The 22,001-nt window shown below is 45.2% G+C and overlaps 1 protein-coding gene across 10 annotated transcripts in view; it reads right to left on the bottom strand.

Moving 5' to 3' along the window:
• Positions 1 to 22,001, bottom strand: part of LAMA3 (laminin subunit alpha 3) — a 241,787-nt gene that overhangs the window by 95,600 nt on the left and 124,186 nt on the right. For all 10 annotated transcript variants that reach the window (XR_004521554.2, XR_004521553.2, XR_012325354.1 and 7 more), the window contains 9 exons: positions 18,959 to 19,119; positions 15,700 to 15,808; positions 13,501 to 13,598; positions 12,474 to 12,618; positions 10,743 to 10,869; positions 10,521 to 10,660; positions 8,898 to 9,013; positions 7,547 to 7,758; positions 6,183 to 6,387 (listed from right to left, as the gene is read on the bottom strand). Coding sequence is in view for 7 of the 10 variants with exons in the window: in XM_033837630.2 (XP_033693521.1) it covers positions 6,183 to 6,387; positions 7,547 to 7,758; positions 8,898 to 9,013; positions 10,521 to 10,660; positions 10,743 to 10,869; positions 12,474 to 12,618; positions 13,501 to 13,598; positions 15,700 to 15,808; positions 18,959 to 19,119 (1,313 nt within the window). In the remaining 3 variants the exon portion in view is untranslated. The remainder of the gene's footprint in view (positions 1 to 6,182; positions 6,388 to 7,546; positions 7,759 to 8,897; positions 9,014 to 10,520; positions 10,661 to 10,742; positions 10,870 to 12,473; positions 12,619 to 13,500; positions 13,599 to 15,699; positions 15,809 to 18,958; positions 19,120 to 22,001) is intronic.

Genomic DNA, 22,001 nt, shown 5'->3' with positions numbered 1-22,001 from the left:
GTATTTCGTTTCTCCATCTAACACATTTAGTAAATCTGTGAGACTGGCTGAGATCAGGGTCCCCCCAAATGGCTTTCCTTTTGCTGCTGCTCTTCTGAAAAGGCACGTTTGCACATGGGGTTTCACTGGACGTCCAGGTGAACTGCCATCTCCTATAACCGATCTTAAAATGTCTTGAAAGTCATCGACGTGACGATAGTCTTTTAAAGCAGTGATTCCCAGCATCTGTGTATCTGATTGATAAAATCTTCTGAGGTTAGCCTAGCTCTTTCGTTTGTTCAAAGAATCTGATGGCACAGTCATCCACTATTAAAAGCAGATGCAAATGTACTTTTTCATTGCTATTATATCTGATTCAATTACTGTGATGCTATAAAAAAATGAAATTTTGATCAATGTAAGCATCTTTAAGACCACAATCCCGAGAGAGTTGTCCCAAACAATGGACTTTTTATCATTTATACAATATACTTCTGTAATATTTTCCATGATACAATCAGAGATTGAAGAAGAAATAGAATCAGAGTTTTAAATTTAGGTGGGAAGTTGGAGATGATTGTACCAAGCTTCATTTTATAGATTAGGAAGCTGAGACCAAGGAAGGCAAAGCAACTTGCCCAGAGTCTCCTGGCTAGTTCATGACAAAGCTAAGCAAGGGGCTTCCCTGGTGGCGCAGTGGTTGAGAGTCCGCCTGCCGATGCAGGGGACACGGGTTCGTGCCCCGGTCCGGGAAGATCCCACATACCATGGAGCAGCTGGGCCCGTGAGCCATGGCCGCTGAGCCTGCGCGTCCAGAGCCTGTGCTCCGCAACGGGAGAGGCCACAACAGTGAGAGGCCCGCGTACCGCAAAAAAAAAAAAAAAAAAGATAAGCAAGAACTCAATCTTATGGCTCCAATTGAATTTACTTCCAATTGTGTCTAAAATTACAGCACTAGTTTCAATTAAGAACAAACTGAGTATTGTGGATTGCTGCAATTATTTCTGTAATTCATTTGAAAGGAGATTAATATTTATAACAGTTCGATTTCCCTTTAGTATGATAAACGTTAACACCTCTAAATAGTCAAATAAAATTTGAAAATTCAAATTTCTCAGCTTTGTGATTGGTGATAACTTGTACAACTGTAAGAGAGTCTGTTGTATCACTGAGAAAGGATATGTTCTTCTTTTTATTGCAAGTTCCAGGTTTCTTTGATTACTTCTTTTACTTGAATGTTAGGTTCCTCTAAACACATTCTTCATTTTCATTAGGATATTTTCAGGGGCAGCGGGGAGCATTCTTTCCTCTAATATTTTCTAAAGAAATAATCCTTTAGGCAATCAAAAGCTTTTTTGGCATCAACACTGGAATTGTCATGGGTAATTTGTGCAATTTACAGTCATGTAATAAACTGAAGTTTTTCTTACATTATCTGCCAAGGCCCTTTCATGACAAATCCACTTTGATCATGGAAAGATGTGTCATCCCATTAGGTGATTACAGCCTTTTTGGTAATGTCAGGGTAAATAATTTCACATCTTGGTTTGGTCAATGAGATTCCATTACTGTTGATGTTCCCTCGGGTGTGGGCAAAACTACTATACAACATGTCCTCAGTCCTGAGTTAGGAATTTTCGAGTCTACTAAACTGTCTTTGGCTAGTGAAGGTTTGTTAAATTCTCCTTAGAATTTGTACCTAACATCCTGTGGTAAATCTCTCTCTCGTAGATGGTGCCTTAACTGACTTTTACAGTTTTTAATGCGTTCTCAGTTTCCTTTCTCTGTGGTGGCAGCATTGAGAGACTGTGTGTGAGGTCCTGTTTGCAGCAACTTCTTCTGCTGGCCATCCACGTCCTTTTAAAACTCTCCCACTGGTTCTCAGACAGTGAATTCTCCTGCTTCTCTTCCTGCCTGAAAACTGCTTCTCCACCTCCTTGGCTCCTTTGCCTCCTATGATTAAACATAGGGACCCCCTCCAGGACCCACACCTGTTTTCCCTCCTGTGTGTCCACACCTTCTCCTTGGGGTCCTCTCTCACTCTAACCCATGTACATGGTTCCCCAACCTCTACCCCCAGCCCCAAACTCTTCACGTGGGTGATCTGTTTTCAAAAGAAAATCTGAAGTAGCCACTATGGAAAAACAGAACTTTCTTGGACTTGTTGGCACTTATTTTGCGGCTTAGTAAGTTTTTATTTTTAATTAAATATGGAGGCACTGGAATGTTTTCAGTATTTAGGGCTCTGAGTGTCTTCATGCAGCTGTGATTGGAGCCACTACAGAGTCTTGGGCTTCGTCCTCTGCCAGGATTCCATCCCCCAATAACTGTTCCACGTCCCCCTGTTTATCTCCTCTCCTGTTCCTCCGTCTAGTTTTTTTCTTTATTTTTCCCAAGGTTATGCATTGCGCATTCTGCTGTTCAAACGGAACCTTGTTCTTTCAGCCTTTCTTATATCCGGATTCCCAGCCCCTTGAGTCAGCAAAGGATTTTAATGCTAAGACCTCCCTCTCTGCTTACCCCCCTTATTTGTCAGACTATTCTTTCCTCTGAAGGATTCATGCAAACCCATTCCACATAAAGACGTTGGATTGGGAGGGAGGGAGACGCAAGAGGGAAGAGATATGGGAACATATGTATATGTATAACTGATTCACTTTGTTATAAAGCAGAAACTAACACACCATTGTAAAGTAATTATACCCCAATAAAGATGTTAAAAAAAAAAAAAAAAAAAAAAAAAGACGTTGGATTCTTTCCTTAGACTTGTTTTTCAAATATACGAAAAGGAATATTATTCCTAGTTCAATCTGTTTCCCTTTTTATAACACCCTGGATTTCCTTTTCTGAAGCCAGTTCTAATTCTACAGTTTCTTTAGGTCTGGTCTCTCACTTCTTCTACAAAGTTGATTGGGTCATGACTGGCACATCTAGGTCCTTTGAGCTTCCCACTCATCCATCTTCTCCAGCCACAAGACAGCAAGCAACTCCTGGGCACAGTGCACCTTTTTGTTCTGTAGCATCCCTGCAGGTCCTGGTAGAAGCCTGTGCTTCCACACTAAGTGCCCATGAAGCAGGAGTTTATTGGAAATAGGTCAGACATCTTCACAGGCCTATTGGTGCATTCGGAACCCAATGCAAAGTCTTTAGTAATGAACTAAGCGCCTGACTTCCTTCCAGAGAATTGCGTAAGCACTGGAGGGACCAGAACCAAATGTATGTGATGAAAGCTCTCTGATAACACCTCAAAATTCTTTGTACCGGTCACATTCCATTTAGGCTCATAGTTGGAGAAGTACAGGCAACCGACTTGACTCACGGAGGACTCACAACCTGTGGTTTTAAAGACTTGGAATCTTCCATGACTCAAATTCTCACTCAGCTTCCTTCCCAGAGGACAAAGGAACTGTTAGACGTTGGGCAACAATCAGAAGTGTGGTTAAAGGTCCTTCCTCAGGAAAAGTAAACGTCGCTGCTATAGAGAGTTGAATTTTGTCCCCAAAAGGTATGTTCAAGTTCTAATCCCCAGTACCTAGATTGTGACCTATTTGGAAATAGGGGTTTTGCAGACATAATCAAGTTAAGATGAGGTCATACCGGAGTAAGGCGGGCCCTAGTCCAATAGGACTGGTGTCCTTATAAAAAAAGAAAGACACAGGTATATATACAATGGAATACTACTCAGCCATAAAAAAGAATGAAATTTTGCATTTGCAACAGCATGGATGGACTTGGAGGGTATTATGCTGAGTGAAATAAGTCAGAAAGAGAAAGACAAATACTGTATATCACTTATACGTGGAGTCTAAAAACTAGAACAAATTAGTGAATATGACAAAACAGAAACAGACCCACAGATATAGAGAACAAACTAGAGGCTACCAGTGGGGAGAGGGAAGCAGGGGCAAGATAGGAGTAGGGGATTAAGAGGTACAAAGTACTATATACAAAATAAATAAGGGAACCCTCCTACACTGTTGGTGGGAAAGTAGATTGGTGCAGCCACTATGGAAAACAGTATGGAGGTTTCTCAAAAAACTAAAAATAGAGTTATCATATGATCCAGCAATCCCACGCCTGGACATATATCTGGAAAAGACGAAAACTCTAATTCGAAAAGATACATGCACCCTAATGTTCATAGCAGCACTGTTTACAATAGCCAGGACATGGAAGCAACCTAAGCGTCCATCAACAGATGAATGGATAGAGAAGATGTGGTGTATATAATATATGCAATGGAATATTACTCAGCCATAAAAAAGAATGAAACAATGCCTTTTGCCACAACATGGATGGACCTAGAGCGTATCATACTAAGTAAAGTCAGACAGAGAAAGACAAATATTATATGACATCACTTATATGTGGAATCTAAAAAAAATAGTACTTATTTACGAAACAGAAACAGATTCACAGACATAAAAAACACACTTATGGTTACCACTGGGGAAGGAGAGAGGGATAAGTTGAGAGTATGGGATTAACAGATGCACACTACCATATATAAAATAGATAAATAACAAGGTCCTACTGTATAGAGCAGGGAACTATATTCAATATCTTGTGATAAACTATAATGGAAAAAATAGAAAAAATATAGATATATACATATATGTGTATAACCGAATCACTTCCCTGTACACCTGAAACTAACACAACATTGTAAATCAACTATACTTCAAAAAAGAAAAATAGGAAAAAAGGTAAAATAAATAAGCTACAAGGACATATTGTACAGCGCAGTGAATATAGGCAATATTTTATAATAATTATAAACGGAGTATAACTTTTAAAAATTGTGTATCCCTATGTGGTACACCTGAAACTTAGACAATATGTATTGCACATCAACTATACGTCAATTTTTTTTTAATTAAAGTTTTTAAAAATTCAAAGGCTAAAAAAAAAAAGAAAAGAAAGACACAGACACACACAGAGAGGAGAAAGCCATGTGAAGACAGAGACACACAAGGAGAATCCATGAGACGACAGAGGCAGAACCAAGGAATTCCAAGGACTGCCGGCAACACGGGAAGGTAAGAGGCAGGCAGGGAACAGTCTCTCCTAGAGCTTTTAGAAAGAGCAACATCTTGATTTCAGACGTTTAGCCTTTCGAACCATGAAAGAATAAATTTCTGTTGTTTGAAGACACCCAGTTTGTGGCCATTTGTCAGCAGCCACGGGAAACGAACACAGCTGCCCTGGAGCTGGAGAAGCAGACGCCTGCCACTCGCAGCTACGGCCCCTCCTGGCTCTCACGCTGGGATCACAGGCACCAACGCCTACGTCCTCGTGCCTGGGTGGGGGGGAGGGGGGAGTGCAGGGCGGGGGCAAGCCTCACGCTCTCTCCTGCACAGGTCACACCGGCCTGGATGGCAGAAGCCTGCTTCAGCTTTCCTGCCACATAACCCCTATCAGATTCTTTCCAGCCTTTTCTTCTAGGAGACTGTTCTTCACCCCCTGTGGCCACTCTCTGGTCCTGCCGAGATCAGGCTGATGACCTGGAGTCACGTGACAACACCCTCTGGTTTCCAATGCGGAGGTGACCTGCTGAGCGAACCTCTTGGCCCCCTGGCATCTGTTTGAGCCGCCGTTTGCCTCTTGTCTCTCAGCAGCTGTGTGCTGGACCTCGGTGGCCCCGGAGGCAGCCCCGCCTCTCAGGTCAGGCTCTCCAGCGGGTACTGCCCACCCTGCCGCCCTACCCAAATGGAGGCCCCCTGTGGAGTCCTCTGCACCGTCTCCAGCTCCCCCATCTGAGTCAGGGCAGCAGGCTCGGGATTTTAGACTTCATCAAGCAACGTCCTTAACAAAACTACCAGCTTACGAGAGTGAAGGTTTGGAGCCCAGACCTCAGTACAAACAAACAGCTGCTCACCACCCGGTGACCAAGGAGATGGAACTGATCACGTAATCACGCACTTATCGCATGCACACGCGGAACGAGGCTGGAGTGGACGGCGAGGCTGCTTGGGCCTTGGGAGACAGCCGTCTGCCCACCCAGGCTCTGCCAGGCCACCCGAGCCCGAGGGGACCAGACACTCCACACGCCACGCCCATCCCGGGTGGGAGCACCACCCTGAGGTCAACTCAAGCAGTGTCGGGGCCCATGCGAAGCGGGAAGTAATGGGGACCTGTGTGGGGACGGACAGCGTCTTCCCTTCCCACCGTAGGATGCCATAGGTTAGTCCTCCAGGCCTCACCTGCACTGTCCATGGTCCCTGTCGCACTCCGGGGTGGCAGCCCCGTCGGTGCCCATCCTGGAACAGTTGCAGCCTTCGCAGCCGGCCAGCGGGTGGAAGCTGAAGGAATGTGTCTCACACGCATCACACTGGGGCCTGACCGTGCGGGGCGGGCAAAGGCACATCCCCATCGTCTCCTCACAAAGGCGCCGGCCGCAGGTGCACGCTGGCCGGGGATGAAGAGACACGGTGAAAGGGTTAGACGCCCCTGACCTCCAGCAGGACTGCACCAGGGTTTCCAGAACCTTCCAAGGGGTCTGGGAGAAAGGTCTTGCTTTTCTTCCCTTATGGTACTATTGAGTGTGGTTTATCTGAAAGGCCCCTTTCTTGGGGCCGAGACCGACCACACCCAACGCTCATGGTGGACACAACGTGCAGAAGCTGAGTGAGGCACAGCTGGAGCTACTGACACCAAGGTAGACACCCTAAGGCGCCCCTCGACTCCGAGCTGCAGTTACATGTCATTCTAACGTGAGGCCTGTCCTCTGTCAGGGGGTCAGCTCTTCTCAGGCTTCTTGAAGGGCCTCCATGTCACCCCAGTGCACTGAGCCCAAGGTCAGGACAGGATGCAGCAGCGGGGCCCTTGTTAGGCAAAGGCTGGCCTCCATGCGGGGACTCTGCCCCCTTCACGTGGCCTGGGCTGACCCTCGTCTAGGGCTGCAGCACATTTCCTAGATAAAGATCCATGGCCTCCTCATTCAGTGAGGAGTACGCCCTGTGATCCTGGCTCTCCTCCCACCTCAGCTGAGCTTTGGTGAGGCTGCAAAAACTGAAGCCTAGGGCTTCCCTGGTGGCGCAGTGGTTGAGAGTCCGCCCGCCGATGCAGGGGACACGGGTTCGTGCCCCGGTCCGGGAAGATCCCACGTGCCGCGGAGCGGCTGGGCCCGTGAGCCATGGCCGCTGAGCCTGCGTGTCCGGAGCCTGTGCTCCGCAACGGGAGAGACCACAACAGTGAGAGGCCCGCGTACCGCAAAAAAAAAAAACAAAAAAAACAAAAAACTGAAGCCTAACCTATTCCACAAAGAAGAGAACTGAGCTGTCCAATATGTTGATGCTTGAGGCTATTTACGTTCACCTGCTTTGCCAAGCGCATGGGTCACGTAGCATGGGAAACATAAATATTTATCTTCTAGAACCTTGCTCCTCATAGTGTGGTCCCTAGACCAGCAGCACGGGTATACTCTGAGTGGTTACTGGAAATGCAGACTCTCAGCCCTGAGAGTCAGAATCTGCATTTTCACAGGATCCCCAGGTGAGTCTCCAGCACAGTGAAATTCAAGAAACCTGGCCCCAGGTGACCTTGGCTGACCCGAACCTGCACTTACGCTTGCAGTGCGGGAATCCGTAGTAGCCCATTTGACAGCGGGTACACTGCCGCCCAATGACATGGGGCCGGCATGGGCACTGCCCGCCCTCTGGGCTGCAGCGATGGCCAATGGCCCCGGCGGGGTGGCACTCACAAGGCAGTGCACCATCATGGTAAAGGGCCACCAGGGACCTGGCAGAATCCTTACAGAATCCAGAGGCTTTCTGGGGGCTGTGGAAACAAAAACTCATGGTGAGATCCTGGGAGGCGTGCCCAGAAACGGTCCCAACCTTCCTCTTCCCACATGCCTCACCAAGCAGCGTTTTGGGGGAGGGGCTCTGGAGTTTGGGAGGAAGTTAGAGAAAATCCCACCCCTGGACTCACAGAGGGTGCCAGCCACCCCTCCTCCCATCCCCATCCACTCCAGGACACATCACAGGACGGTGGGTGGGAACTTTCGGTGGCTGGAATAAAGGGGTGAAAATTCGCCTATAGGATGAATTGTATGGTGTGTGGATTATATCTCAATAAAGTAGTCACCAAAAAAATTTACACCTACATGTGTAATGATACACCAATTAGAATAATAATGAGGAGGTGAATTGCCAACATTCACTGAACATGTGTGTTAGCATTTTTGCCTACACCTCACTTAACCTCACAACCACCCAACCAATTAGTCCCTAAGCCCCATTTCACAGATAAGGCAACTGAGGGTCCTAGAAATTAGGCAACATTCCCGAGGCCACAGAGCTACGAAGTGGTTGAGCAGGTACTCAAACCCATAGCTGTTTGACCTCAGAGCCTTTGCTCTTAATATTTTCTATGCAGAAGGCATCTGGCCCCCGGGAGCCTCAGTTCCTCAGGAAACCTACAAGGGGGCAGGGTGGGTCTGCAGAAAAGAATGGCAGGAGTTGATACTCAGGGCTGTTCTAGGCTCTTAGCATTCAGGGACCCACAGAGGGAAGACGGGGGAGGTCCACCCCTCTGTGATGCTCCCCACTCAATCAGAGGGCAAAGGAGAGTGGGACTCAGGGCTCACATGCCTCCCCGCTGAGGAAGCCCTGTGTGGTATCTTAGGAATCTGAGTCAGCCAAGAGGAAGCAGGGAAGAGGAAGAGAAACTCCCAAGCAGCCTGTGAAACCCAGCTTGGAGGGTGATCTGTTGAGATCAAAGTTGAGGAGGGAAATCTCGCCCAGATGTGCACAACGGCTGTAGCGTGTGCCGAGGACGCGGGACTCAGTGCCACTCCCTCAGGCTCCCAGAGGAAGAGACAGACCCAAGGGCCACCCCTCCCCGGGCCTCTTGCTCTGGTCGGGAATGTGGGAGAGCTGCATGCCTCCCAGGGCCTTTCCACAAAGGATACTTACTCAATATAAAAACTGTCCCCTCCACAATTGGTGACAAACTCAAATGACTTGTCCACTGATTTTCTGTGAAGGATTTGGTAGTCGTAACTCTCCGCAGGCACCACTAGGACACGGACCTAAAGGGAAGCTGTCGGCATGTCTTTGGATTTCCAACAGCACGGCATACCTACGGCTCTCCGTCACGTTCTCTTCGCTAAGATCAACGTTCTTTATTGTTAAGCCCAAGACCAAATGAAACAGGATTTATGAAAGAAGAATCAGAAAACAACCCTAAGCCAGTGTTGAAGGCTCAGGCCACGTTTCCATGCAGGAAATGATACCAAGTGGGGGGCAGACCTCCTGGAGCACCTGCTCAGAGAAGCAGCAGCCTCGGGTGTGGGCGGGGACAGGAGACGTCAGGGGTGAGCAGGACAGCTGTTAGGACAGCCAGGGCCCTGTGTGATCCACGCCCGGGATGACCCTGCATCTCCAGAGGTTGCATTTTGTGTTTTTAAATGTGAGCAAACCGAAATGGCAGGACCAATGGGGAAACTCACATGGTGGCTTGCCCCTGAAATTCATATCCTATCAGATACTGTATTATGAATAATTGTAGCCCCAGTCTTTAAAAATACTGCTCAGTTCTCTGTACCTGTATAAACCAGACTGCGCCAGTAACGAATGCTGCAGGAAATTTCAAACATCTTCGTCAACTACTCACCAACTTACTGCTTACAGAGTCTGCTGCTCTCACGTTATTCAGTTCAGTAAACATTGCCAAGTACCTGTGCCAGACGGTGTTCCAGGCACAGGGGATACAAAATGAATAAGGTCAGGCCCCTGCCCCTAGGAAGATGACATCCTCAGAGAGAGAGGAGGCATGAGCAAAAACTGGAGGGCCACAGAGCAGGCCTGGGCAGTGCTTCCTGGCTCTCCAAGGCTTTACAGGCATTGGGTGACCACGATTCCATCGGCCAAGGTAATGAACAGGGTAGGGGATGCCCGGGGCTGGGCTGGTAACAGGCTAAGTTGGAGGGACTTGTGAGCTCTCTGGCTATGGGGATGTGCAGTAGATGGTCCTAGAGCTCAGCAAAGATGAGAAATGAGTTCACAGATGTGGGTGTCATTCTCACAGAGGAGAGAACAGAATCGACAGGCGCAGATGATGTTATTCAAAGAGAAATCTTAGAACAAGGGGGCTCACCGTCGAGCCCGAGGGAACGGCGACATATGGGGATGAAGGGAAAGAGAAATCATTGAAGGAGCGGTGGAGAAAGTGGGGAAAAAAACAAGAGAAAGTAGCTATGGAAGCCAAAAAGAAAGAAATTTTCAAGAACAAATGAGTGTTCAATGCTTCAGAGAGAGACCTGTCAGAGGAGATTGAGGAGGGGCTGAAGGAGAGGGCTCCAGGCTCGTGCAGGGAGGTTTTTCTTCCTAGTCACTTCTCTATTATTCTGCTTTCCCTTGATTTTAATTGTCAAAGAAAGACTTTTTTTGGGTAAAGTTAGCTGCAAAATTTAAACACTTCTATAAATCTGGCTTCAGTTCCTTGGAGGAATTATTGTCATGAGCCAAAACTGACGCACAGAGCAGCCAACCAAGGCAACCACGTGAAGAGCAAGCTGAGAAATAAGCAGAACGCACCCAAACTAAGGACTTTCCTTCTGGAACCTTCACCGTCACGGCCACCTCCGGCTCCGAGATGTCAAACTCAACCTGATCTCCGGCGATCACTTGGTCCCGGCAGCCAAGCACATGGGGGCAAAAAGAGGCACGGAAGATGCCTGGGGGCAGAGAGAGGCGTTCCTATCACACCCCTGCCAAGGCAGGTGAGCCCTGCAGCCGGCCCTGCTCCCCGCAGCTCACCTGGCTGCAGCCGCCCTCTGTCCACAGACACCTGCACCAGGAACGTCGGATGCACCGGTTGATAAAAATGGACCACAATGACGTATCGACCCGGACGCGGTACGAGTCCTCGCAAGGTCACTTGGTTCTGGGTGGGAAAAAAAATATTCCTCAAGCTGCAGAGTTATGAATAATTAGAATTACGGGATATTTTGAGGTTAAAAACCAAAACAACCTCGGTATTTACCCAAGAGAAGTGAAAATCCACATTCACACAAAACCTTCCCTTGAGCGTTTGGGGCAGCTTTATTTGTGATCACAAACACTGGAAACAAACCAAATAACCGTCAGCTGCAGAATGGACAACCCAACGGTGGGACAACCATAAATGATGCTGGAGGAGGGACGTTTGGTAAAATCACTTTGGAAAACTATGTGGTGGTTTTCACCAAAGTTGAACATATAACTGGGCAACTGCATTCCTAGGTATTTAACAACAGAAAGGCACACTGTGCGTGCAAAAGGCCATACAAGAATGTTCCCAGCATTCAAGCACTACTTGTAATAATCGTGTAACAAAGGGTCAGACTCCATTTTTTATGTTTGATGGTTTTCAAGCTCCATCACTCACCTATTGCCTTTTGTCCTACACCTGGACAAGCTAATAAGAAAGCCCAGGTGTTCATCCCTTGGCACACCTGGGAAGTTCTAACCACACAAATTCCAGCCCATGGGAGAGGGAGCCCTCACCCAGACTCCCCCCACCCCAACCACAACGAAAACCAGATTCAGACCCCAGTGCTTGCTCAGGTTTGAGGGTGAACCCTGCTCTCCCCAGAAAGTCTCACTATGTGAGTAATAAGTCTTTTCAAACCGCAAAAAAAACCTACAAGAATAACAACAATAAAAGATTATCTTTCAGATGAGAGCTGTGCCTTGGAGGGTGACTGACTAAAGGTCATACACTAATTTTATAGCAAAACCAGGAGTAGAGCTCTATTGCCATGATTTCAATTCATTTCCCCCTACTGTTCTAGGTTGCCTTGCCCATACGGGATCTTACGAAATTTTCTCTGCCAAATCCTGTTAATTTCCTATCTTGATGCAATGTGAACTGACACAAGCCATCTCTAGGATCAGAAGGACATAATGGCATCAGAACAAACATTAAGTCCTGCAATTGTGTAGTTTGCAGTGAAAAAAAGGTGTATTCCCTTCATACACTTCACCTTTCTGCTCTAGATGATTGATCAATATGTGTTTATTGGGAATGTCCTGCCTACAAGTTGGGGCCGCAAAAAATTTGTTAGAGTTCTAAAAGCGCTCCTGTTCTGATCTGGGAAGATAATTAATGACTCAACAACGTTAAGTAGCAGTAGCCCGTGAAAATGTGACCTATCCTAAGATGGCTCATGAAAAATTGCCAAATGACTATGTAGACAGCGAGGCAGGAGGGAAAAGGAGCGTCAGGATGGGGCGGCCACAGACAGGATTAACCGGATGCCTCATGCCTGGGATTCTCCACAGTTGAGAGCAGAGGTGCTCAAACTTTAGGGGCATCCAAATCCCCTGGAGGATTTGTTAAAGCACAGATTCCTGGGCCCCTCTTCCGAGTTTCTAATTCAATAGTTCTGGGGTGACGCCTGCAGATTTGCATTTCTAACAAGTTCCCTGGGGATGGGGACGCTGCTGATTGGGACCACACTTTGAGAACCACTGGTTTACAAGCAACACACTGAGGGGGAGCCCTACCTGTGGGGCCTTCAAGGTGACTCCAGTAAGAGCGTCAGCAGAAGGTAAAGGGTCCTGGGGCAGGAGAGGGGAAGACCCACCACTCGGAACGTCCAAAATTAATGCTGTCGGAGGAGTTTCAGGGACCAAGGAGATACAGGTGGCGCTGAAACAGAGAATACTGAAAAATAACCAAAACCCGAAGAACTGTCCCCCGGTGAAGAGACAGAGTCTAAGCGTCAAAAGGATCCAGAGAACCACCAGCCTGTGGCGATCTTTATACAAACATACTCAGTGCTCCGGACTGGCCAAGTGTATTCCGGCTGCCCCCTTAATACAATAAGCTAAGACAGAAAAAAAAAAATCTTAATTTTGAAGGAAAGTAAGCTAGATGGAAACTTTTTAAAACTTCCCTCCCTAGGACTAAAATTCATTGTTAAATGAGATCAATGCAATGAAACATTATTATTCACCTCTAAACATCAATGTTGATATAAAACTATACAAAAACAAAGAGAACACATGCCTATCATTTCTTTTAGGCACAGCCAGATTTCATTGTCTTGGTGGTTTCAACCATATGCATAAGATGTCATGACTGTATCCATAAATTATTTTTGAACCTACATCCAAACAACCTTCCCCAAATCCCAAGAATCATTGGTTAGCTAATTCTCATAACATAGTTGTGAGATGGGTCATTATTTTCATGTTTTTTGTAAATGAGGAATCTCAGACATAGAGATTAAAGGATTGGAACAAAGTTGAGTCTTGACGAAGGCTCAGAATAGAACTTCAGAGTAACTGCCCTCAAGGGTGAGGCTTAAACATTTCCCCCAGTTGCTGTTGTGTCAGCTTCCTGATATGATGGAATTCTGGAAAGAATGCTGGGATGAATGATTTAGCTCTTTTTTTTTTTTTTTAATGCATCACCAGCCTTTAGCACCTTGGCCTGTGATCACTTCTGAAGTCAAACATAAATCTACAGCCTTAAAAGCATTAAGTATCACTCAGCACAGACAAGGGATAAAGGAAGGAAACACATTACCTTTCATTAACAAATCTCCCATAACTGGCAATGCATTTGACGTGAGGTCTCAAATATTCCACTGAGAATTCTTCAGTGGGTATGATACAAATTTGATGCTGTCGAGCAAATACAAGAAGGTATGTCCCAGTTATCAGCAAAGTCAAGGTTATAGCCAAACACATTCTTTTAAAAAAGCTGTTCAGGTCTTCCCTGGCGGTGCAGTGGTTAAGAATCTGCCTGCCAATGCAGGGGACACGGGTTCAAGCCCTGGTCTGGGAGGATCCCACATGTTGTGGAGCAACTAAGCCCGTGCGCCACAATTACTTAAGCCTGCACACCCACAGCTAGAGAAAAGCCCGCACACAGCAACAAAGACACAACAACAACAACAACAAAAAGCCGTTAAGAATTCATCCAGAGGCATTATAACTATTATTGTAAAGCAGTAAAAATCATAGGCGAGCACTCCCTCTGGCATCATTATGTCCAACAAATCCTTTTTACTATTATGCAGGATCACTGACTAAATTGCTCTTGGAATAATTATACGAATAAACAAAATTATGTGAAAGTTCAAAAACAACTCTCTGTCAGCGACTTTTGACAGATTTTTCTCTCCTGCCTTGGGCCGATGCTGGCTCTTCAGACCCCTTGGCAGGGAGAGGCAGGGATGTGGTGGGCAACCAGGGAGCCTGCTGTTCAGAAAGAGGGCTGCTCCTGCTACAAACAATCCTTTTCAATAGAGGATGACTTGTATCTCAGGCACATTTGGGCTCTGTCTCCAGAGCTAGTTTCTGAGTCACACAAGAAATTCAGTCATTAACTTAATACCTTTTATTTTAAATCAAAACTATTACCAGCTTGGTCACAAAGCTATTCGGTAACAACAAAATTTTAATTGAACACCTACTATATACCAGGCACTGAGACGGTGGGATTCTGCAAGACCAAGATGGACACACTCCTGCCTTCATAGAGCTTATTTTCCAGTCAGCCTTGACTCTGAATGACATCTGACTATTTCAAAAAGGGCAAACTTATGCTTAAAAGAAGGACGTTCAGCCCCATTATAATTTCCAAAAATGAAGAGGTTAAGATTCACTTGACTTATTATGTTTAAAAAGAGTCATCATTTTAAAAAGTCTTAAATTATTATATAGTTTATATAATAATGTTTAAAAACTAAACTCCAGATAGTTCTTAAGAGAAAGCGCAACATTTTTAATACTGTCAAGCACGAATATCTAGAACATACTAGAACAGGCTGGCCTGGCACTTCCCAGAGTGATACATGCTTAATATTAGCAGTATCAGGAAGTTGCTTCATGCTTAGATAATCTTACGTTCCCTGAGATATTTATTGTAAACCTGACCACCCCTTCCTAGCCCAGATCCCACTGCCACTGTTCATCACAATTCTCAATATTTAAGTTATGCTATTAAAAGGGTATTTAATCTGCCAAAGCTGGCATTTTAACTCTTAATAGTATATATCTGGGTTTCCCTTGTGGCACAGTGGTTGAGAGTCCGCCTGCCGATGCAGGGGACGCGGGTTCGTGACCCAGTCCGGGAAGATCCCACGTGCCGCGGAGCGGCTGGGCCCGTGAGCCACGGCCGCTGAGCCTGCGTGTCCGGAGCCTGTGCTCCGCAGCGGGAGAGGCCGCAACAGTGAGAGGCCCGCGTACCGCAAAAAAAAAAAAAAAAAAAAAATAGTATATATCTAATTAATTGAAAATACTCTTTTTGGAATTGAGTAACAATGGTCTGGAAAAAAATACCAGGTGATTACAACCTTGAAAATTCTGAAGGAATCTGCCAAGAAGCTAATAGACATAATAAAATAGTAAAGTGGAAAGAAATAAACAGTAACTAATGGCATTTCTATACACCAGCAATAATAAACTAGGAAACATAACAGCAAAAGATAGTTCATTCATAATAGTAACAACAAATACAAATTAATGAAATGGCGTTTTGTGAAATGTGTTCAAATTTGATGACTAAACTTTATTGGATGCTATAGAAAAGGCTCCAACAAATGAAGAGGCAAAACAGATTTCTAGATGGGAAAATAAACATCATAACACTGGCAATTCTCTGCAGGTTAACTTTATAGATGTAACACAAACCCAGCCAAAACTTTAATAAGCTTTAAAAAATATACATGGTTACCAATAAAAATACTTCTAAAATTCAGCGGTCAAAACAGAAGCATACCAGAAGGAATCGGGCCATCCGTGCTTTGAGCCAAACGTCTGCATCTTCTAACAGCTCGTACACAGCAAGGCGACTCCTGCTGTCGGTCACAGCGCTCCGGCAGAGGACGCTACAAGAGGAAACAGTTTTCTTAACCTTACTCCCCTGGTCTCCCTCACTTTATGCCCTGTGGAGTTGCTGATTGCGCTTCAGTTTCTCCTGTTGTTAACCAGGTCACTGACAATGAATTTCCCTGGAGGTGGAGTTTAGGAGGGATGCAGCCCATGATCAGTAGGGGAAAAAGAACCTTTCCACTGAGCTCTGAGTTGCACCTCTCAGGGCTGACGGCCTTGCGCACCTTCTCCACCCAGCTTTTTTTTTTTTTTTTGTGGTACGCGCGCCTCTCACTGTTGTGGCCTCTCCCGTTGCGGAGCACAGGCTCCAGACGCGCAGGCTCAGCGGCCGTGGCTCACGGGCCCAGCCGCTCAGCGGCATGTGGGATCTTCCCGGACCGGGGCACGAACCCGTGTCCCCTGCATTGGCAGGCGGACTCTCAACCACTGCGCCACCAGGGAAGCCCTCCACCCAGCTTTATAATACTTGGTTTGGTCATCTGGAGAAAGAGCCCCAGGGCCAGTAATGTCTAAGACACAGCCTTCTTGGAAATTTACCAATATCATTGGTACTGTTGGAGATTAAAGTTGCCTCCTGAACTCACAATGACCATCTCATGCCGCGTCAGTAATGAGGCTGAAAAGGTCCGAGTTTGCCTTTAGAAGCTCAGTCTGTTCCTCCTAATGCTCCTTCCTCATTCTACCAGTGGTGCTCCTTCCCTCCACGGCATCAGAGGACATACAGAGCTCAGGAACATTTAAAGATTTTGAACTAAAGAATACAGCCTCGTAGTAAAACCCATAAAGGAAGTATTATGTGAGGAATGCTTCGACTTCATCGTCTAAAGTAGCAACTTTTTGGTCTATAAATATAATTTGGAACTAGAGACATACGAAAAGAAAATGACCATCTCTGCAAAACGTTTGAAATAATTAATGTAATACTTTTGAGGCGAGAATTAAAATGAGATAGTGTACAAAGAGCCATGGTTTGTGGCATACATTAGAAACTCAATAAATAGCTGTTTTCTTTTCCCTTTTGTGCATGTGTGTGGGTGTGAATACATGTGTCAATTAAAATGCATTTCTATTGGATTCAACCATAACTCTGGGAGTTAAATATATCAAGTGATTATATTAAGTGACTCCCTTAGATTGAGTTTTATCCTCTATTCAATTCTTACTAAGAGTAGACTAACAGTAATAACTGGATTGATTGAATCATTAGTGATCACCTCTCTTACGGAGGGCAGATCAGATTTTTCAGAGTTATCACAGCACTATTTTGGAAAGTGGTGTTCCTACGAGCACCACTACTTTTCTGTTGGGATATTGTTTTATAACAACATAGTTAGACCTCACTTGAGAAATGCTGGGAAAGGTTCAAACCTCAGCAGGAGAAGCTGCCATATTGAAAGGGTCTGTCAGTTGAAATAGGTTTTTATGGGTCAAATATTTTCCAATTGCATCGTATTTTTGGACTCTATTACTTGCAGCCTGGTCATTTTCACTTATCCACATGACATGCAAAGTAGAAAAAAAGGAAATACTTTAGACAAGTGAAAAGATACCATGGGACTTCCCTAGGAGTGGTTAAATACAATAATAGTAATTCCTAGTCTAATGCAGTATTGTCTTATCTAATGATTGAGAACTTTGGTGTTGTCGCCACGTCCAAAGCCTAAGTGATCTGCAGAATATCATGTACTTCTCTCCTTAAAACACCATTCAGACAAAGGTCCTGAAACAATGCTTATGGCTCGCGGAACCCTGGCAGGGTGTTCTTTCTTTCTTTAGTTTTGAAATCACTCCTCTGCTTGGCATAGATAGTCTCAACCTCTTCTGAGATAGTCAAGAGTCATGAAGGTCATTAAGAATGTTTCCTCCTGTTTGCTGGGCCATCTCCACTTTGTACACTGTGGAGCAGGGATCAAGCCCTGATCTGCAAGGTGGAAGGGGTCAGAGAGCTGAACTGGAGGGTGGGCTTGGATGGATGGGGTATGGAGAAGCCATGCCCTAGGCGCTGTGGCCAACAGTCTCCAGGACTCAGGGGGCGAGTGTACATCCCAGTGGTGGCTGATGTCACCTATAGATGAAACTAGTATTTTCAGAAAATGACAGAACATTCTAGGGAACTTTTCTGGGCCATCTGGTGTTCCTATTAAAAATGCATATATAATTACATTCTTTGTTTCTTTTTTTAAGCATCACCCCAGAGAAACGGGAAGATTAGATTTTTTAAGGTTTTGAAAAGAAACTTTCACAGTTTATTTTGTAGGGTTGCCAAGAGTGTGATATTAATTTAATAACTGCTTCATCAAGTCTCATAAAATTTTCCATTCTAAGCTACCAAAAGTAACATTTTTCATAAGTTCTTTAATTTGCAAAACAGGGAAAATGTCCAACTACCTCAAGTCATCTTGGGTTTGACAAAAAACACATAAACATAGAGGTTATAAAATGCTCAAGGTCTTGGCCAAGAATTGGGAGGGTTCACTGTAGTTATCACCCCCCTGCCCTCTCAGGAGCCTCTGCCTTCCAGTGCCATTTATTCTACAATTAATTTCATGGGAAACATCCCTTGCACTGATTCTTTAATTAAAGTATACTCTGAACATTTGCATACATCTTTAAACATTATGCAAAGAAAACAATTTTTAATAAACCTTTGTCAGCGCTCTTGGAAGAGATGAACTTTGTCAGGGTGAATCTGAGATTCCTTTGTCAAATTATTTTTCACCTGACGATCAACATTAATGATCCCCAGTTCTGAAGGGCGTGTTGTGAAGGCAGGAGTAGTGGAGAATGTGCCAGGCACCCATGTACTCTACACGGTGTTTGAGGGGAGAGCCCTGAGTTCACTGCCCCCCATAGGGTGACACAGAGTAAAGCAAAATGGTTGTGCTGCTTCATGTGAATCTGAGACAAAATGGTAAGTAGAACATACAGCTTTTCAAGAAAATGCAAGCTTTTCAAGGTACTGCCTACGGAGAAGCCTTCTGAAACCACGCTGGGGAAGATGCTGGTTCGCACAACTACCCCCCTGCTGCTTTTCGAGCTCAGCCTCCAAAAGGAAACAACTTTCCAAGTTAGATAAAAACTAAAGTTCCCACAGCTGACCTCCTGCCTGTCCAGTTACAGAGGACTCGCCCAGGCAGGATGGTTACCTGTATTTGCAGCTGTAGATGTTCACCCGGCCTGCCAGGTCAGCCCCGGGGCCCTGCACGTGCACGTCGGCCTCAGACAGCTGGTCTGCTTCCGTGGCATACTCGACCACGACCACGTAGTGGCCGACCCTCGGGACCCGCAGCTGCAGGCGCAGCTCCACCTGTCGGAGAGCCCAAGTGGACAGATGTGAGATGTACTGGATGCGTTTCCATAGGCAACGGTGAAACTGGGGCTGAGCAGACCCCAGGAGGAGTTTTATATGTCATCATACTAAGAAATGTGGTAGGTAGGGATGCCCAATAAAATACAGGACGCTCCGTTAAGTTTGAAATGCAGATAAGTAACACATAATTATAGTTGAACTGCAATTCAAATTTATTGGGGCATCTGGCATTTTTATTGTCTAAATCTGGCAACCCTACTTATAGGGGCCTCTACTCCTCCTACCCATATATTTGCCTTGTTTCCCAAGGCCAAAGATACTCCAAAACTTGAAGTAAAAAGGAATTTCCAATGGGAGATGAAAGGAATGAAACTATGCCTTGAAGCTCTTTAACTGTTCTTTGATTAAAAAAGAGACTTGTATGAATGCAAATAATATAAAGTGATACACACACCCCTCTCCTGAGATGACTAATGGTAGCTTGGTTTTCATACTTCCAAACCATTTTCTACATCTGAAAATGCACAATACATACATATGTACTTTTTTTTTTAAAAGAAAATCTGCAGGCAAACACGGATGCTTTCGTACCATCACAGCAGAGCTGAGTAGTTGCGACAGGGGCCATATGGGCCGCAAAACTGAAAATACTTCCTACCTGGCCCTCTACAGATAAAGCACACCCACCCCTGACACTGCCTAGTGGTTAGGAGCGTGCAGTCTGGAATCACTGTGCCTCCAGCTGTGTGACCTTGAACAAGCTACTTAACATCTGCATGCCTCAGGATCCCCCTGGGTAAAAATGAGGATAATGTAGTACCCGCCTCTGAAGATTATGAGGATTAAGTGAGTTAATATGTGAAGAGCTCTTAAAACTGTATCTGCATGTTGTAAGCACTATATACACGATGATTACAACTCCGGTTCTTGCTTTTCGCCACGACTTTTTTTTTACTCAGCAGTATTTAGTGTGTCTATACCAGTACATACAGATATACTTCATTTTTCTAACGGCTGCCTACCATTCCACAGTAGGAATGTAAAATCATTTCTTTAACTAATCCCCTATTGATAGACACTTAGGTTGTCTCTAATTTTTCCTAAAACATATAAGGCTATATGATCATCTAGCTATATCTATATATCTATGTATATATCTGAATCTATATCTGTATTTATATCCTTATGCTAGTATTTCTGTAAGATTCCTAGAAGCGGAATTAGAATTGCTGGATCAAAGTGTATGTGCATATTTAATGCCTGAGCCAATATTAGAACTACACTCCTTAGCAGTTTAACCCACTTCGGCCCGTAAGCGCAGGCCCACCACGCTTAATTAAAATCCTCTTGTCCCTTGCTTTCGGGAAATTCACATTTACTGTTCCTTCTGTACAGCTCTGAAGCCCACAGCTGCCATTTTCCACAGTGATTTTTCTATCACTTAAATAACAGAAAGACTTCCCTCAGGGAGAAAATGTGGATTACCCACACCACTTTTCCACTCTGTGTCTTACAGTGAACTATGCCGCTGCCATTGGTCCGTGTGGTGAGGTTATTGCCAGCGTCTCTCCCCTGGGCACCTCCAAACCAGGGCTTGTCTGTCTTCACCCCACCATGGAACACACACAGCCCAATGAGGAGCCTTCTCCCAGGAGTTATCATTGGCTGCCAGTTCTATCATAGCACTCTATTCTCTATGATAAATTTCTCTTACTCTTCCTACTCTGAGTCCTTTGGGTTGATTTTTGGAAGACTTGTTGGAAGGGTTTTGAATGTATTTTTGATGGTAATAATGGGTTCTGACAAGTCAGACAAAAGATGTAAATGATGGAAAACAGAAACCCTACTGTCGCTGTTTGTTATCAGTTATTATCTTTGAAAAAGCGAACTTTAACGAAACCAGTGTCACTCTGGAGGGATCTTTCCCATTTTATGGCACAAGACTGTCTTCACCTAGTTACCGGTGTTTCAGGGTAAAGACATTAAAGGTGAATGTATCAAATCTGTTGCTTACACAAAGCTAAGAGGGATAACTAACCTGCTGATGTCGAAGTAAGGATTCAAAATGATTTGGTCAACAGAGACTTACTAAACACCTACTCTATCTCTGCCCACCAGCAAAGTGATGGACATGCAATGGTAAACAAGACAGATCTGGTCTCTGCCCTCAGACAGACTTTAATCAAATAATTAGATAACTGGACAAATGCAATGTGAAATTACATGTATGACAAATGCTCTGAAGAAGGGCTAAGAGGGGTGCCTGGGCTAGTCAGGAAGATGAGGGGGGAGGCGAAGACTTCCCTGAAGAAGCAACAACCAAGCTGAGTGCTGGAGGACGAGGAACAGACAGCCAGACCAAGCGGGGAGGGAAAAGCATTCAGGCATAGGGAACAGCCTACAACATAAAGGGTAGCCTATAATGTACGTCCAAGTGACTGAAGGTAGGCCACAGTGACAAGGAACAGAGAGCAAGAGGAGGTATGATAAAATTGGGAGGTAAAAGGGGCAACCTTAGAGGACATTACAAATTTTTGTCTCTATCCTACGAGCAATAAGATGTTATTGTAACGTTCCAACTGTGTATGTGTGAGGGTGGGGTGAGAAAGTCAGTGATGAGTAGATACTTCTATCGAAATGAGCATGCTGACTACAGTATGGAGAATGAGCTGGGAGATGCAATAAGCAGAAGCTGATGTGGGTGAGCTAATGGGGAGGTTACGACAGAGATCCTTATGAAAGATGGCGGGGTACTGGGCAAGAAAGATAGATGGAGAGAAGTGGAGAATATTTTTAAAAGTTTGGGGAGTACACTCAGGAATGGGTTGGCTTTGGTGGGGGAGAGAATGGAAGAAGTCATGCATGACCCTGAGAAACCT

The sequence above is a fragment of the Tursiops truncatus genome, chromosome 13 (genome assembly GCF_011762595.2).
Source record: "Tursiops truncatus isolate mTurTru1 chromosome 13, mTurTru1.mat.Y, whole genome shotgun sequence".
NCBI lineage: Eukaryota > Metazoa > Chordata > Mammalia > Artiodactyla > Delphinidae > Tursiops > Tursiops truncatus.
The sequence above is the reverse complement of the archived record's forward strand: the minus strand, read 5'-3'. Positions and strand labels throughout refer to the sequence as shown.